The following is an 18,490-nucleotide window of genomic DNA, read 5'->3' as shown; positions in this document are numbered from 1 at the left end:
CAGGACTTTCGCTGGCACTTAGGCTCTCAAAAATATGTACTAACATGAAATATTTTTATGTGTTTAATACATCCTGTACCAAATTAACTAAATATTGCTAGCATTTTCATAGTTGAGAACTCTACGTATCTTTTTCTGGCATAAATGCTTAAAAAGAGTGATCTGGATCTATGATACCTGTAATTTCTGTGTTATTTTGCTAGTTCATTAGAGCATTAACAGTTTTGCCCTTGAATCAAAGTTCTCTACTTTTCTCTCCACAGTTTCCAAATATTTTGTCCTTTTGAGTCAAGGGAATTGCCCTGATTTTATGATGACATTTGGGTACGATATTTAAACTGTTAAAAAGTTATAAAAACGACCCTTTGGTATTAAATGTAATAAATGGCTCTGAATTGAATGCATGCACAGGTTCTCTTATATGAGCTTTGTGAGCCCAAACTGCTCCAGTTACATATTCTCATTGTAATTGGACCCTACGACATTCTCTCATCCCCCAAGAGTATGCCAAGCCATGAAAATTCCTCCTGGCTTCTTGTTGATGTATACTTTGGGTCTTTTGAAGTTTTGGATTTCATTTGTAACTAGCGTATGGGACTCATAGTACTGTTGGTCCTCCCAATCCTGAAGAGGCAGAGGTGTGTCTGCAAGAAAACAAAACAAAACTTATTTCATTCCTAAGAGATATATTGCAACTCTCAAAGAGAAAGGAGGGTGGAATGACTTGTCCTTATTCAGCCTCACCTTTCCCAAAAATATTGTCTTTACTCATGGATACTCTGTACTGGGTTAATTTGTCCTGGCATGTATTTTTCTTTGTAATTCTACAGTATTGTGCTTGCATGTCTTCAGTTAGACTGTAAACTCAACATCAGAGGTTATCCTCTTTTTCTTCTGTTTTGATGTCTTTGATCTCTTTTCCTGTTTTATACCCACTCTCACACCACTCTGGCAAGAGGAACGTGCCTGTGGACGGCTAGTCTAGATTCATGGTTGATGCGTTAGAGTTGGGGCTTTCCGGGTGGCACTGGTGGTAAAGAATCTGCCTGGCAATGCAGGAAGTGCCAGAGATGCGGGTTTGGTCCCTGGGTCAGGAAGATCCCCTAGAGGAGGGCAATGACAATCCATTCCAGGATTCTTGCCTGGAGAACCCCATGGACAGAGGAACCTGGTGGACTACAGTCCATAGCGTCACAAAAAGTCAGACATGACTGAAGCAACTTAACACACGTGCATGAGAGTTGACTGAAGTTGAGAGGCTGGCACATGTCTGGGCTCTTGTAGTGAGGAGTTAAATGTCAGTTCCAGAAGGCATCGTAACAATACTGAGTTAACTCTACATGGATAAAGATGGGTGCCAGTCTTCCCTTCAACCCTCAAAACCCACCAGAGTATATTACTGCCATGAAATTGCACTGTAATATTTTCTAGTTGTGATTCATTCACAGTTTAATATGCTTCTAGTTCTGGTTTGACTTTTCCCCCAGGAAGAGACTAAAATCTCTTCATTATAATATAGACAGTGTACTGCACTTTGAATACAAATTTATCCATGTTCAGAGTAATTTTTCTTGTGATTGTCTCTACCCTGGAGAAGTGCCTTTAATGAATTACATACAAATTGTGTAATTTAAGAAGTTAATTTGGTTTTCTGGTTACACAGGACTAAAAACAGCCCTTGTAGAAAGAGATGATTTCTCATCGGGGACCAGCAGCAGAAGCACTAAATTGATCCATGGTGGTGTGAGATATCTTCAGAAGGCTATCATGAAGTTGGATATTGAGCAGGTAATTGTGTATGCTGGTTGTTAAACAAAAATTGTTACTATGCTTTTTTTCTACCCAATTAAATCAGTTTTTTTTTTTTTAATGGCCTTTAACATTTCTTCCTATTGGAACTACCTAGTTAGTATATTCTGCTGGAGTGTCTTTCAGGAGAGGTGTGTCAGTTTTTTTTTTTGTTGTTGTTGTTGTTGTTTTTTCCTGTAGCAACACATTCATGAATAACCAGGGTCCTTTTCTACACAGACATGTCAAAGTAGCAGATTTACAAAATCACTTTTGGATGTGTTACCTTTTAACAGTTGTGATTGTTTTTTGTTTTGTTTTTCTGACCAGTGGCCACCAAATTGCTACTTCCCAAGCAGGTTCAGGGGAGCTCTGTTGTAATACATGAGGAGTATTAAATTGATCTTAACTGCAAATGCAGTCACACTGCATATTGTCACTGACATATTCTGAAGGAAAAGATGATCTGAGTCATGCTTTTTTTTTTTATGTCACACTTTGTTGTGTCCAGTCTGCCACCATTTGAAAACTGCCAAGGCAGTGTGGAAGATGACATTTCCCAGAGGGGGTAAAAAAAAAATCAGCTGAACTCCCTATCTGCTTTTCGTCCATGAAAAACACACCAGCACTAACTTGACATTGTCAGTTTTGACTCTGTCCCCTTTCCTTACATGTCTGTTTAGGACCTTGATGGACGTAAAGAAAAGAGCATAGGGTTTAGAATCAGATGCTTGTGATGTGCTATAACTTATGTATTCAATTTCTATGAGCCTCAGTTTTCTCATTTGTAAAAATTAGTATTATGATAGTAATGCTAGGTCTTCAGAGAGGGATAATGATAACTAAAGACAAAAGCTTTTTCATGATCATTTGTAAAATACCATGCAACTCCTAAGTACTATGTCTGCTTGGGCTAGTGGAGGCAAGAAGAAACGTTTAACATGAATTTGAACAATCTGTTATCTCTTACATGAGAAAATATTATGCGGGACTGAGAAAGGGACAATACAGACAATGCAAGATAAATTGTTACAATAATCTTGTAACTCAAGTCAGGAAAATATCTTACACCTGGGAACTCTGACAGCATGTTTTTCTCCTATGCAAATACAGTTAAGATTTCTAAAAAATCTTTCAGTTTGACAGCATGATGTATTATTAGAAATTTGATTAGGAGGGAGCCATCCTCACTCAGAGGTAGAGAGGTTTCTGTGTATCAATCAGTTGGCAGGGTGTCTATTTGCCATTTGAAAATATTATGATCTGTTACTGCCAAACTAATTTTCTCTGTTTTGCTTTTCAGTACAGGATGGTAAAAGAAGCCCTTCATGAGCGTGCCAACCTGCTGGAAATTGCTCCCCATTTATCAGCTCCATTGCCTATTATGCTTCCAGTTTACAAGTAAGCCTTTTGGTATCATCAGTATACTCTTTGCTTATCCGAGGCCAATAGAACAACCCAGTTTTAATGGCAGAAGTTCCTCAATGTATATTTCTTAAAGTAGTTGTAATTGGTCCTAATCTTATAATCCTTTAAAAATATTTTCCTTTGTTGTATTTTAAAAAGTGTGACTTTTTCTAAATTACTCTCTGCCAACTCACCTCTGAGGGCTAGATCTTGAAGGCACAGTGGCTTGTGTTCTGTTTATATGATCAGTCGTTTTAAACTCCAGTTTCTGAGAGTGTATAGAGGAACAGCTGCACTTGCACTGGGGAACATAAGAGGGCCATTTGCAGACTAAAATGCAGAGCCAGAGTGAGTCCTGCTGCAAAACCTGAGCTGCCATATGTCAACTCCAAACCCTAAGCCATTTTGTGTCATTTTACATTTCTGAGTTAACCACACCTGAAATTTGGTTTGTAGGTGTCAGATAATTGTAAATTATTAAACCCAATTTTCTGAATATTGTTGGAGCTATCCATCAAGTTGACTTAAACTGGAATACAGATAATAGGACATATAGGATTATGTAGCTCTGTTAGCTGCATGAGTGTTGTGGAGTCTAGAAACAAATTTTATAATTTTTGTCTGTATTTTGTCATAGGTGGCTTGAGATATCTGAAGTCAATGAGTCTCTACCCTGGATGTACACTAGAGTCACTCTGGTCTTTACCCTAGTCTAGTTCAGTTGATCTCTAGGAACACAAGATCCAGGCATCTATGTTTATTTTTGATCCTCCCTAGAGAGTCTAATATGCAGTCAGGTCCAGAACCACTGCCTTCGAGATGATTCATTTATGTATGTAATTCAGCTGGGCTGGTCTCAGAACAGGAAGGCGCTTCTCTTGTTTCTTATGCAGTATACTTCTAGATATACTTGGCTTTTCTTAATAAAAAGTGTCATATAAAGTGACATTCTGTACCCTGTTTGTAAAGAAACCTTTTCCCCTCTTTATGCTGTAGGTGGTGGCAGTTACCATACTACTGGGTAGGAATCAAGCTATATGATCTGGTTGCTGGAAGTAATTGCCTGAAAAGCAGTTATGTCCTCAGCAAATCAAGAGCCCTTGAGCATTTCCCAATGCTTCAGAAGGACAAACTGGTGGGAGCAATTGTCTACTATGATGGTACATGATTTTTGTTTTTTCAAGATACTCATGACCGTTACAGTGTATTCTTAATGAGATAGTTTTGCATACTGATTAATGCTAATCTTACACAACACACAAACACACATGTGCACTCTGCAAGTAATGTTTTGCTTTTAACATCACTCGGTCTTGAATATTCCTTCGACTTTGAATCTCATGGTTGGTTTGGTCTGTTTTCCATCATTGTGCATTTTGGGCCCCAACCTTCATGCCATTTAATTTGTTATATGTTTGCCAGTGAACGCTTGCCTTATGAATATATTATAATGTTGAAAGCAGCTGAGGATCTGTTAGGTTTTCTAGATGAAACCTCTATTTTCAAGGGGTTATAAGCCTAGAGAAAAATGCCTCTGGGCTGAAATGGACATGTTCATATTTTGCACAGGACACAATTCTTGAACATATAATTTATGTGATGAAGGTAGACGAACATTGCATCTGTTAAACCAGTCTGTTGTTTTTTTTTTCCTTCAGTCCCTCAGTTTTTAATGCTTATTTTATTGTTATTAGATGTTTTCTAACAGTGACATTATCTAGTACCCATTTGCCTTGTGTTCAGTGTTAATTCATTGTGTTTGTGTGTGTGTTAACAAATACAGTTTTGTACACTTTTATTTGAAGGAACTAACCACTTAACATAGCTCCAGATGAACCACAATACAACACAAAACATCACAGGAAAAGCTGTTTGTGAAATTTTACTGCGTTTTTTAAGGGAGAATGGAATTGGAAAATAGTCCAGGAATATCTGTTTATAAATAAATAGCTGGACACAGATAACTGTACACATTCAAAAAGTCTTAGAAATTTTGCAACACAAAGGATAGCTTAGGCCCTATAGCTCAGTGAGTTTTTAAAATCCCACTACGTGATCTTATGTATTTAGTGTTAGATATCTAAACTCTTAGTATGAAGATGTATTTTGTTTTTTTCTTTTTTCAGGAAACTTTGATATTTATACTTCATAATGTGGGATATCTTTTAGGCTACCCCCTTTGTTTCTCCTCAGCGTTAGGTTTCTGAATCAATTTAGCTATCTGTCAGGCTTTCATGTATGAATGCAAAATGTATACATGAAGATGGGGCAATGGAGACAAACTCAAGAAGATATGTTAGGAGCAACAATGTTAGAAAAATGTTAAGGGTCTTTGACAAACGTTAAAAGCCAGAAAATGCAGTTTACAGTGCCTTGCAGCATCTAAACACCACAGGGGGCCACTTAACTACTTTTTTGGTGCCCCTGATTGAATCTCATGTTAAAGGACAATCTTAACTGAATTTTCTTTCCCTTCTTCAAACCCTTAACGTTAATCCATTGTAGTTTGTTGGGTGATTACATTAAAGAGGTTTTTGGTACAGGAGGAATCAGAAGGCATTCTGCAAATGGACCCCTGCCCATCCTGCCATGAAAATGTTTGTGCCCTTTGCCTCTTAATTTTAATCCCTCCCATACAAACTCTCTCAAGTACTTGGCCATTTTCTCTACCACGTGACCTACTGAACACAAACTACTTTTATTTGTTCTTTTTATTTTGTAGCTTGTGCATATCTGAATCTCCTTGAGGGGAATATTAATGGATATCATATTTGAATTTGTGGTGTCCTGTCGTATGTTGGTTTGATATTGTTATGAATTATAGATTCTTATTGATTCTACATAGAGAAACCAAGGGAAATCTATGTCACATAATACAGGAGAAACATTATCATATTAAAATCAGAGGAAGGAGAATTTCTTTAATTTACAATTTGGCTTTTATAGCTTGTTATAGATTGAAAAATTATGAGTTTAGCAAAGATTACTGAAAAGTTTAAAAATTATTTTTAAAAAGAATTTCAAATTGATATTTGAAAATTGATTGTGAAACCCAAGTCTTGAAAAAGTAAAAATCATTCTAGTCACTGGAAATAGTTTCTTTTTTAATCTTGTTCTGAAATGATGTAGGTCCAACTATGTCATGCTTGAGGCAAGACAAAACAGCCATGGGAAACAGTGTAGCTCTCCAGTTTCACAGCTGTATTCACAGGTAGGGCAACTCTTGCTACAACTAATGGTGTGATGAGCAAATTAAATAACAACATGCAAATAAGGTAGAAAGGAGCATATAGAAAGGAATTAAATGTAATAAATGTGTGCTCAGAGCAAGGAAAGGAGGACTTACTCTTTAACCAGAAAAATAGCATTATTATCCTGCTACCAAAGTACTTCAGAAAGGAAAAAATACTTAAGCATATACCATTGCAGTTGAATTCTGAACACTGTAATTTATAAGATAAACCTTTCTTAACAATAACAACAACATAACCATGCAGGAAACCCCAGTTCAATTCCTGGGTCGGGAAGATCCCCTGGAGAAGGGATAGGCTACCCACTGCTGTGTTCTTGGGCTTCCCTGGTGGCTCAGATGGTAAAGAATCTTCCTGCAATGCGGGAGACCTGGGTTGATCCCTAGGTTGGGAAGATCCCCTGGAGGAGGGCATGGCAACCCACTCCAGTGTTCTTGTCTGGAGAATTGCCATAGACAGAGGAGCCTGGTAGGCTACAGTCCATGGGATCCAAAGTGTCAGACTCAGCACAGCACAGCACAACATGCTACATATTACATCTCCAGAACTTATTTATCTTATTACTAGAAGTTTACATCTTTGACCACATACTTTTTTTTTTCCACATGATTCATTTATATGAAATGTTCAGATTAGGCATATTTACACAGATATGGAAACACTCTGGTTGCCAAGGAATAGGAAAGAGGGTAGGATTTGAGTTTGATGGCTGTAGGGCAGAGGGTATCTTTTACTAATTTTTTAAATTGGAATAGAGTTGGTTTACAGTGTCATGTTAGTTTCAGGTGTAGAGCAAAGGGATTCTGTTAATGTGGTAATTACAGTGGCTATTCTGTGCTTGCCATATTTCATTAACCTCTGAAAAACAAACTCACATATATGGAGGAATAACCACCATCTTTTTTCAGTATGCTGTGCTATGCGCAGTGGTGTCTGACTCTTTGTGACCTCACAGACTGTGTAAACAAAGTAGATGTCAGATTTTTCAGTAAAATCCCTCTGAAGTGAAAGTTGGGGTAGGAAGTGGCATACCAGGTTATATTTTCTTTTTCGTATTACGTTAGAGAAAGCAATACAGCCATCTTACTGGTTTTCTGCCTGAGACTAGTCCCAGTGTTTTTCCTCTGTCCCTGTTCCCGTCCTACCAGAGAGTGACCAGCTGTACCGGCCTGTGGCCATTACCACTGATCGTGGGTTTCTGTGTGTAGGTTGGTGACTGTTGGAACTCTTCCCACATCAGCAAGAAGTACTTAAGGCACGGCAGGCTCAGGTGACTTGGCGGGCTGTGAGGTTCTTGAGCCAGCTATGGACGATTTGCCGGTTTCCGCGGAAACTTACTTGTCTTCCTCTGTCAGCGTTACTCTGCTTGATCCCAGAGATCTTTGCTGCCATTCTAGTTGAACTTCACTCATCCAATCCAGTACACAGAAAATGAGATATAATTAAAAGTCATTAAATATTTAAAACTAGAAGATACCCCCATTAAGCTTCTGTTAAGATGCAACTGGAGAACAAAATTACAGCTTTAAATACTTCCTTCTGAGAGTCCAGGCAGTGACAGAGAGAGATATCTGTTATTTCATACTCGATGATGCCCTTAAGTATTCCTTATGCGCATATGAAAATAGCAACCTACGAGAAATTACATTGGCTTTCCTAATGTAAATAAAAGTTGGTTACAGCCGTGTTTCAAAGGGGGAATTGAAACCCAAGTTTCACTAGAATATTCATTTTTATTCCAGCCTAAAACTCACAGCATACAAATAGATGAATTCAGCTTGTGAGAGAGCAAAGCCAATTTAATCTCTGGCTCCCCCGAGGTAAATGTAGTTCACGGTCCTGCCCCCACCCCAACCTCAGCTATAATCCCTGACTCCTGGAGGTAAAAATGCACTGAAGTGAGGAAAATTCTGCAGCAGGATATAATGATCCAAAATGACAGGGACAATAATGACAATGAATTTCATGTCTCCCAGTCATGAGCTGGAGATGCTTGACTAGGCTGACTTATACAATTAAATTGTTACAGGTACAGCAGGAGATGCAGTTAGCTGTGTGCTTTGGGGAACGATGCCTCTGGCTAAAGGCATATTGTGGAATCCAGACTCTTTTGTTAGGAACAAACTATTATTCCTCTAGGCATGTACACACAATTGTATACTTTAATAAAAGAAAGCCTGGGTTAAAGACAAGTCTTTTAAGGTGTTGGTTTTATCTAGTTTGAAAGCTTTAAAAAAAAGGAAAGAAAAATCAATTACTCAGTAACACAAAGGTGATCTTTTTTTCTTTTTTTTGGTCTTGTGTTTTCATTTTTGTTTCATTTTGTTTTTGGAGCATAAGTCAAACCTAAAGATGGTGCCTTTAATCCTCATGTACATTATTTGTAAACACAGTTGTTGAACTATAATTGGGTGTTATCTGCTTTAAATCTGACAGATACATTGATTTCCTCAGAACAGAAATAGATACAATAAATAACCAACTAGTATGGATTTACAAATGAAATAGCCATGCCATTATGCAAGTTTGTCTCTGTGCTTCTTAATACAGTTCTTGTGAGGTTGTTATGGTGATTCTAAAGTGGTTGTGTAAACCTCCTGGGTTGCACAAGACCTCGACTGGGGGTAAGGAAGAGTATTTTTGGACTTTTACTTAGACCTGTTTCTATCAAATTCCTTAGAAATGTCTTTTTTTACATATAGTTTAAATGGCTATTATATATATATATGTACAATAGTACAAGTATGCAATTTATAAATAAATGTCCATATTGGAGTTATGTGTTGACATTTACTCTACTTCTGGATTACTCAACTTGATTTTTCTTTTTTGTACCACTGGGTTAGTAATTTGTCATCATTTAAAGTATAAATCACAGAGAAACTCTTACATGTGGCAACCAGGAGATATGGACAAAAAGTTTATTGCAGCACTGGGAATAACTTCAAAAAGCAAAATAATTCAAATATCTAGCAAGAGACAAATGAATAAGTAACCTATAGTGTATTCACATAATGGAGTAAAATAGAGCATTGAAAGTGAATGAACTAAGCTAAGCTGAACAACAGGGATGAGTCTTAGAAAATATATGTTGAAGATGGTATGATAACTTGTCTTACATTTGTAAGCAATCATACTTGTAAAATGCTTTCCAGATTGTCATGGTGGCTCAGCGGTAAGCAACCTGCCTGCCAATGCAAGAGACGTGGGTTCAATCCCTGAGTCAGGAAGATCCCCTGGAGGAGGAAATGGCAACCCACCCACTCCAGTATCCTTGTCTGGGAAATCCTATGGACAGAGGGGCTTGGCAGGCTACAAGTACATTGGGTCACAAAGAGTCAGACACGACTGAGCGACTAAACAACGAAGTGCAATTGAAGCAGTCAATACTATGAAAGTTAGATGGCTTAAGTTTACAAACCTTATTGAGTTTTGAGCTGCACATCTATGAATTTAGTTTATAATGTGTTGCTCATGAAGTGTTTTGAGCCTCAAATAATAAATATAAATTAATAAATATTAATAAATATAAATAAAAATAGCTTTTTAAGTATAAAATTATTTAAATTTAAATTTATTTAAATTTAATTGTTTTATTTGGGTCAATTTTATGCATATTGTATCAACCATCAAACTTCAGCTTTTCACAAAAATATTCTAAAGCAAAGCATCAATTCCACAAATGTCCTCATATATATTTATATATGTATATTATATATATATATATATTTAAAATCTGCAGATTCTTCCAGAAAATTTGCAAAACATTCTTAGGAAAAAGGAAAATATTGTGCACATACATATGTTTTACGTAAGTATATATTCTTTGAAATTTATTTGAAATTTAAGGGTTAAAGAACACTTTTTAAAAGAACTTACTCTAAAATTATCAACTTCTTAGATGTTGATTTAAAACCTATTAGTTTTAATATTTTCCCTGTCTATATGAAGTTTTACACTTAAATAAATTTAGTGAATAATTTTTATCTTGATTTCCTCCTGTCAGCTTTTCCATTGTATTTCTCTTCTTGTTTTTTGTGAGATACATAAATGAAACTGACATTATTGCTCATATAGCAGTCATATATTTTGCCCTGCAATGCTGCCTTTTTGCTATTCAGTGTATCTGGATACCAACTAATGCTAAATGAAGTTTGACATGTACCCCTAAGAAACAAAACTTATAAATTGTGGCTTCAAAGGAAACCTTGAGTAAATAGGGCACATTTGTGTCCACCCAGGCTAACATCCAACATATGCTTTAGCTTCCTGATGGTGAGACAGAGCAAAATAGCCCCTAGGAAAGCTTGCAATTGTTTACTGCTCACTTGACCATCATGTATTAAATACCATCATATATTAAATTTATTCTCTTATAATTAGTTTTTTTTTTTTTTGAAGAAAGTCAAAAGCACACAAAAGTAGGTTTGATCAGGTGTAGCATACTGAGATAGTAATTCATTTTGAGATAGTAATTCATAACTCTGCATCTAAAAGCTTAAAAACAATGCTAAAATTCATCAGTAGAAGGATATATATGTAAATGTTGTTTGAACAACTACTTCTGGTGGGGTCGCAGAAAGATAACTTCTCTCTCACATTCTGTTGCTTAATTGAGCTTTTAAAAAAGATGCAGGATCAAAGGTAAAGCAAGTGTATCAAAAATTTCCACGCCCTCTTTCCTCCAGTTTACTCCTTCATCCAAAAAATCTTTCTGAAGGTTCTGTTTTCTAAGCACTATGACTAGTATTAGATCCAAATGCATTAAGGACAGAGTTCTGAGCTTACAGATTTTGAGAGGGCTCACTGCATATATTCCAAATATCAGGGCAAACATGTGGTCTCCACTACCAATAATGTTTTGCATTTGCTTAGCAGAGTACGGTTTTCAAAAGATTTTTTCCCCCATAAATTGTCTTAGTTGATCAAACTCAGCATATATTGGAATATGGAAATCATGATTCTTGTTTTCCAGGAGAAGTTCAGAACCAGAGTTAAATAGCTAGATCAATATTTTGGATATGCAATGATGTGAAAATAATATTTTTTCTTGGCTAAACATAAAGAACTTTACAAAAAGTTATAACATTATGTCTTCTTTCAGCTATCATTAGGTTTTAAGTCAGTTACATGCTTTAACAAAACATAGCCAAATAGTTGCATTTTTAACTAAAGGAAACTTCAGACATATGCAAAATAATGAGAGTAATAAAATGAACTTCTAGTTTCAACAAATAAACTCATGGCCCAGCTTCATCTATCTGCCTGTTTGCTGCCCCCAGATGACAAATATTCATCCTTGGATATTTCAGTCTATAGCTTTAAAGTTAAGAGTTTTCTTTAAAATATAGCCACACTTAAAATGTTTAACAGTAATTCCTTAAGATCAAATATCTGATCATGATCCCATATCACCTATAGTATCAAACCTTAATTGGCTCCCAATTAAAAAATAAACCCATAAAATAAACAAAATCCTAGTTAAGGTTTCTGTATACCAATTCATTCTTTTTAACTAATACTTTCCCATCCCTTCCTTTGTTTCCTTCCTCATGGTTTTGAAACATTTCCCTTGTGTTTCCTGTACAGTGGTTTTAGGCCTGTCCCATTAATCTGTTGCTGCAAAAGAAACAACACCCAAGCTTAGTGACTCAAAATATCAATGGACTCTCTCAGAGTTTTGAGGATGGATGGGCTCACCTGGGTGTTACTCATTTGGGACCCCTCCTATAAGCAGTGAGGTGCTGGCTGAGGCTGGAGTCTTCCGAAAGCTTTCTTACCTACATGTCAGGCTCCTGGGCTGAGAAGACTGGAATAGCTGAGGGCTGGTCCCACGTCTTTCTCTCATCGTGGCTTTTCCACATGGCTGAGCTGGACTTCTACGTAGTCAGACTTCTTATGTGGTGGCTGGCTTACCCCAGTGAGAACCAAGAGACCGAGTCTTAAATGCAAGACTTCTTCTGCCTTAGCCTTAGAAGGCACACAGTGTCACTTCTACCATATTCTGTTAATTAAAGTGAATCACAGAGGCATCCCAGATTTAAGAGATTGGTTGTTGTTGTTTAGTCACTAAGTTGTGTCCAACTCTTTTGCAACCATATAGACTGTAGCCCACCAGGCTCCTCTGTCCATGGAATTTCCCAGGTCAGAATACTGGAGTGGGTTGCCATTTCCTTCTCCAGAGAATATTCCCAACCTGGGGATCGAATCCATGTCTCCTGCTTGGCAGATGGATTCTTTACTAGTGAGACACCTTTAGTGATTAGCTACAAGGAGACTGGATCAAATTGTTTTGTCATAAATAATTTTTAGGTGGTGGTGTGAATTTCTATCACTGGTCTTCTTGCCTCTTTTGTAATGATTAATTTCTAGATTGACTTCAGTATGTCATTAGAGGTTAGAGGGTTAAAATTGCACTTTTCTAACTCTGCTATTCCAACTTCATTCATTAGTTAGAATAGTTATAATTTCCCAGTATTAACTTTTTGGCTACCTTGTGATGCATTTTTTGTATAAAATTTCTGGATAAATGCTAGATTCTTTCACTTATATGTTAGTTTTCAATAATAATGAGTTAGTTTTCTAGTATACTCCAAATGTGATGTTTTTTTAGATTATTAATTAAACTCATGGTTCTAAATATATTTGAAATGTATCAGTCTATTAGAGTTGCTGATGTTCAAACTACCCTTTTTCTGACTTATGGGCACCTCTTCAAGTTGGCTTCTGATCCCTCTTGATGAGCTGTCAGTGGTCTATGATGGCTTCTGTGTTATCTGCTATGACAAAATAATCCAGCCTAATCTCATAAACTTTTCTGACCTAGATCTGACCTAAAGCATTCGTTTCTCCAATAAGTTTTGACTTCTTCCTGTGGGAAATGATAATTAAAAACCATAATCTATTTGTTAGGAATATTCATTGCTACTTGGTCATTTCTAGGCTTTTCTATAGAAAGAGTTAAGAAAAAATTTTTGTTTAAAAAAGAAAAATATGATGCATTCTCAGACACATATGCTAAGTTGCTTCAGTTGGGTCTGACTCTTTGCAAACCTATGGATAGTAGCCCACCAGGCTCCACTCTGTCCATGGGATTCTCCAGGCAAGAATACTGGAGTGGGTTGCCATGCCCTCCTTCAGGGGGTCTTCCCAACCCAGGGATCGAACTCGCTTCTCTTATGTCTCCTGTATTGGCAGGTGATTCTTTACCACTAGTGCCACCTGGGAAGCCCTCTTAGACATAATTAATTATACTTAATTTCATGTGTACATGACTTTATTTAATCTCATCAATCATACCTCCAGAAATTTTATTATTGAAACCAGTTTAAGGTTTTAGTTGTTGCGGTTCTGTTGTTTTTGTTGTTCCTAGAGTATATGCCAATGGGAGTATATGAATTACTGTCTTTTAAAGCTACTTTACATAGTTTCTATCAGTGTGGCTAAGCCATCAGCTTGATACAAGAAGTCATTTTAATTTTGCTTTCTATTTTTAGGGATTTCTCTTTTTAAAAGTGTACTTTTAAAAAAAGTTTATGAGATATAGGGCTTCAAAGTCAAAGTAGACACAAAAACTATTCAAAATAAGGTTAGTCTCTCTCCCTTCTCACCATTTCCTCATTTTCCTTAAAGATAACATTTAAAAAAATAGGATTTTGGCTTATCCTCTCCTTGTGTGCATGTGTATGCATATGTGTATATATTATGTACACTTTCATTTGCTTCTCCTCCCATTCCTTAGATAATAGTAATGCCTTTCTCTTTTCATCTAATATAATGACTATTTCATTCCATGGTAGTATAAGGAGCCCCGAAGTTTTGAAAAGGTGAATTTAAAAAGAATCCAGGAACCAAATTTCATGGAATTAAATATTATAGTCATGTTCACTCCTTAGATCAAAATATATGCATTGGTACATACAGCCTTAGTCATCATCAATATTTTCAAGTTAGTTTTCTTTGTTTAAAAAAATTATTTATTTATTTGGCTGTGGTGGCTTAGCTGCTGCGTATGGGCTTCTCTCTAGTTGTGGAGCACAGAGATCTATCCCAGAGACTCTGGATAGAACCAGAGTCCCCTGCATTGAAAGGCAGGTTCCCAGATCTATCTCAGATCTATCCCAGAGACTCTGAATAAAAGCAGAGTCCCCTGCATTGAAAGGCAAGTTCCCGTCCTTAACCACTGGACCACCAGGGAAGTCCCAAATTATTTTTCTTTTTATAAGTGAAAATGAAATTTTGTTTCTTTGGACACCACAAAACAGTGGCACATCCACTATTTTTATCTGTATAGGGATATTAAAATTAGGCTGTGAGTCTCAAATGCTTTTATTGTCATCCTCTGATTGGTTTAAATTTGCTAAAACCTAGTACATATCATCTGTTTGTGTTTAAAGGCAATCTTCAGATTAAATATTCATGTGAAGTACAGTCTTTTTAAATAGATGGATCTGTTTTATGCCAATGCATGAAATTATACACTTCTTAGTAAAATTTTATTTTATATTCTTTATAGTAATAGAATTAAAATTTTTAGACATGAAGCTAATTAATTGTAGTTTATGGTTAAGACTTTCTATTTTTATTTTCTGCTTCTGTTTTAGAGACCTTGGGAAAACACACTCCCAAGAAACAGGAGCCCTGTTTAAATGTACCATATATTGAAGCTTAAAGTAACTATCTCCCAGTACGTTTGTCTCAAAGTAGTTCTTCTTCAAAGATACGGTCTCTTAGATCATATTTGGAAAGAAATAATTACCATTGGAATGTGGATAAATAAATCGGAAATAAAAAAAGCCGGAGTAACTGGTCTTTAGAACTGTGTTTTCTTACTACTCTACTCTATGACAGTGTCTGTTGGCACTGTCTACTGGCAGAGTCCCCAGGTGTCCACTGATCTATGCACTCTAGCATGTTTTCTAGAATTCTTTCAGGGAGATTGAGAGCCTTTGCCCAGATAAATGCTCAGGAAAAGGAAGAAAGAGAGAAAAAAAAAAAAAGTCAAATCAATATTTAGCTGTTCACACAACACACAGTGGCTTTCTTAGTGTAATGGAAGGCCAGGCTGGTGTCTACCCTCACAAGAAATAGCAGTAATAAAAGTATCACTTCACTTAAAAAGCCCCTATGGCAGTTGCAACTAGAAATTCTACAGCCAAGCTCTGCTAATATAATATAGAAAACTGAAAAAAAGTCATTCTTATAAATGAAACTAACACCTTGGTAGATTATATTCTCTAGCGCCAAATAGACCACTATTTTAGAATGTGAATTTCAAACTGGTTTCATTATTACTATTAATACTTACTCATATCACTCTTCATATTAGTAAAACGCTTCTTACATCATTATATCCATTCACAGAAAATATGAACCATATAACCATTTACTTAAAAAAAAAACAACTCAGCTTTGCACATTAAATACACAACACACACACAACTGACTTCCCACACAGTTTGTATAACTGCTGCTTCTCTACTATTGAAAACCAAAGAGATAGTCTTGTATTCACTGAAAAAGTATTACCAGTGTGGTAATTTACTGTCTATTCAGAAGAATAAGGCTTTGATGAGAAAATGGTCAGAGAACATAGGGGTTAGATGAACAACTATCAGGTTAAGAACAAATCAAATAACTTGTATGTAATGTCTTTATGTCAAAGATGATTAATATATAGCTGAATTAACTTGGGATAGGTAACTCTAACTCCCACTTCAGTACTCTTGCCTGGAAAACCCCATGGAGAGAGGAGCCTGGTAGGCTGCAGTCCATGGGGTCACGAAGAGTCAGACATGACTGAGCGACTTCACTTTCACTTTTCACTCTCATGCATTGGAGAAGGAAATGGCAACCCACTCCAGTGTTCTTGCCTGGAGAATCCCAGGGACGGGGGAGCCTGGTGGGCTGCCGTCTATGGGGTCACACAGAGTTGGACACGACTGAAGTGACTTAGCAGCGGCAGCAGGTAACTCTGAAGTCTCTTAGTATACCAGGAACTTCCTATTTTCCAGGTGTTTTAAATTCTTCTCAATTTTAACCTGAGAAATAAAATAATGAGTGGGCTTAGGAATTCATGCTGTTTTACTTTTCCTTACAGAGAACAAACTGACTGAAAGACAACCGTGGAGAGGCTCCAGAGAGTTCTCTCTGCCTCTCTCTCAATAATCTTTTGTGTGCAAAGTGTTGTACTTCAGTAGCTACTCAGATCTATTTTTGGCAAAAGAAAGGGTGTAAATACATCATTATTTTAAAAAGTAATCTGAATACAGTCGGAATTTACAAGTCAGACAAATTCACTAGTCCCATTTCCTTCAGTTCAGTTCAGTTCAGTTCAGTTGCTCAGTCGTGTCCGACTCTTTGCGACCCCATGAATCGCAGCACCCCAGGCCTCCCTGTCCATCACCAACTCCCAGAGTTCACCCAAACTCATGTCCATCGAATCGGTGATGCCATCCAGCCATCTCCTCCTCTGTCGTCCCCTTCTCCTCCTGCCCCCAATCCCTCCCAGCATCAGGGTCTTTTCCAGTGACTCAACTCTTCGCATGAGGTGGCCAAAGTATTGGAGTTTCAGCTTCAGCATCAGTCCTTCCAGTGAGCACCCAGGACTGATCTCCTTTAGGATGGACTGGAGGGAATAATATAAACCCAAATTATCTTTTTTAATAGTTGCCTCTTAAAACAACATTAAAAAAATAAAAGTACATGGGAGTTACAAGAAATATATTTTGTGTAGAGCAAGATTAATACATATTTTTATCTCTTCCCTCTAGCTTCTTTTTGGATATTTCTTTTCTCATCTCTTTTGGGTAAATCTCATGTCTTCATAATCCTTCAATATGAATAAAGAGGGAAAGCCATTCAATTACGTCTGTTTTTTTTAAGTACTAAAAGATCCTATTTAAAAGGAGCCAAGTGTAAACATGATTAATACAAACACAATGAAGCAAACATACAGTTTAGAGTAACATTTACAGTATATAAACACCTGTGTGTGCGTGTGTGCTAAGTTGCTTCAGTCATGTTCAACTCTTTGCAACCCTATGGGCTCTAGCCCTCCAGGCCCCTCTGATCATGGGATTCTCTGGGCAAAAATGAGTGGGTTGCCATGCCCTCCTCCAGGCGATCTTCCCGACCCAGGGATCGAACCCACAATATAAGTACCTAGGTGCAGTTAAATACTTCATTTGCTGAAGATTAATTATTTTAATTTGCTACCTTTGCTGTTTAACGTAACTTTGGTTCTTTTTTTCTGTCATCCTCCTCAAGTGTGAATAGAATTAATTCAATCCATACATTTTGATTTAGACTTTTGTCTTAAAGTTAGGGCTCTCCTGGTGGCTCAGACAGTAAAGAATCTGCCTGCAGTGTGAGGGACACCAGGTTTGATCCCTGGGTTGGGAAGATCCTCTGGAGAAGGGAATGGCAACCCACTCTGGTATTCTTGCCTGGAGAATTCCATGGACAGAGGAGCCTAGCAGGCTACAGTCCACGGAGTCGCAAAGAGTCAGGCACAACTGCGCAACTTCACTCACTCACTGAAACTTATCCTCCCCTCTTTTTGTTTCTTCGAGCCTTTGATTGCATCTGAGTTCCTTGGAGTTCCTGGGAAGGCCTTGTGTGTGCTGGGTGGCACGCACCCCTCTTTCCCATAGCTGTTCTCCACTCTCCGATTTTGAGGACGTGGTCTTCCCTCACCATGAACACTTTCCGAGCTACAAATCTCAAGCTATTTCCTCCTCTGAATTCTGTTTGAATTTCACACATACTGAACTTGAAATTTCTGAGACACCACAAGGGCCTGATCGTGTCATCTCTTATTGAAATCATTCTTCCGGCTGTAATAACAGTTACAAAACAGAGAACAGGGCCACCCGGAAACAAGGTGAAACCAAGTCGCGGGAATCTGAAGCAGAACCAACAAAGTGACAGGGACATAGAAGGCTATTGAGTAGCAGAGAGCTGGGGAGAAGAAAAATTCCCTAATTTCCACCTCTACTATCTGATTCAGTGTAAAAATTGTGCCTTGCTAGGACTGGGCAGAG

At 37.3% G+C, this 18,490-nt stretch overlaps 1 protein-coding gene across 1 annotated transcript in view; it reads left to right on the top strand.

Moving 5' to 3' along the window:
• Positions 1 to 18,490, top strand: part of GPD2 (glycerol-3-phosphate dehydrogenase 2) — a 144,021-nt gene that overhangs the window by 78,164 nt on the left and 47,367 nt on the right. The window contains exons 4-6 of the mRNA XM_068968988.1: positions 1,664 to 1,788; positions 3,092 to 3,189; positions 4,192 to 4,355. Of these exons, the coding sequence (XP_068825089.1) occupies positions 1,664 to 1,788; positions 3,092 to 3,189; positions 4,192 to 4,355 (387 nt within the window). The remainder of the gene's footprint in view (positions 1 to 1,663; positions 1,789 to 3,091; positions 3,190 to 4,191; positions 4,356 to 18,490) is intronic.

The sequence above is a fragment of the Capricornis sumatraensis genome, chromosome 3 (assembly GCF_032405125.1).
Source record: "Capricornis sumatraensis isolate serow.1 chromosome 3, serow.2, whole genome shotgun sequence".
NCBI lineage: Eukaryota > Metazoa > Chordata > Mammalia > Artiodactyla > Bovidae > Capricornis > Capricornis sumatraensis.
This window is presented reverse-complemented; position numbering and strand designations above follow the sequence as displayed.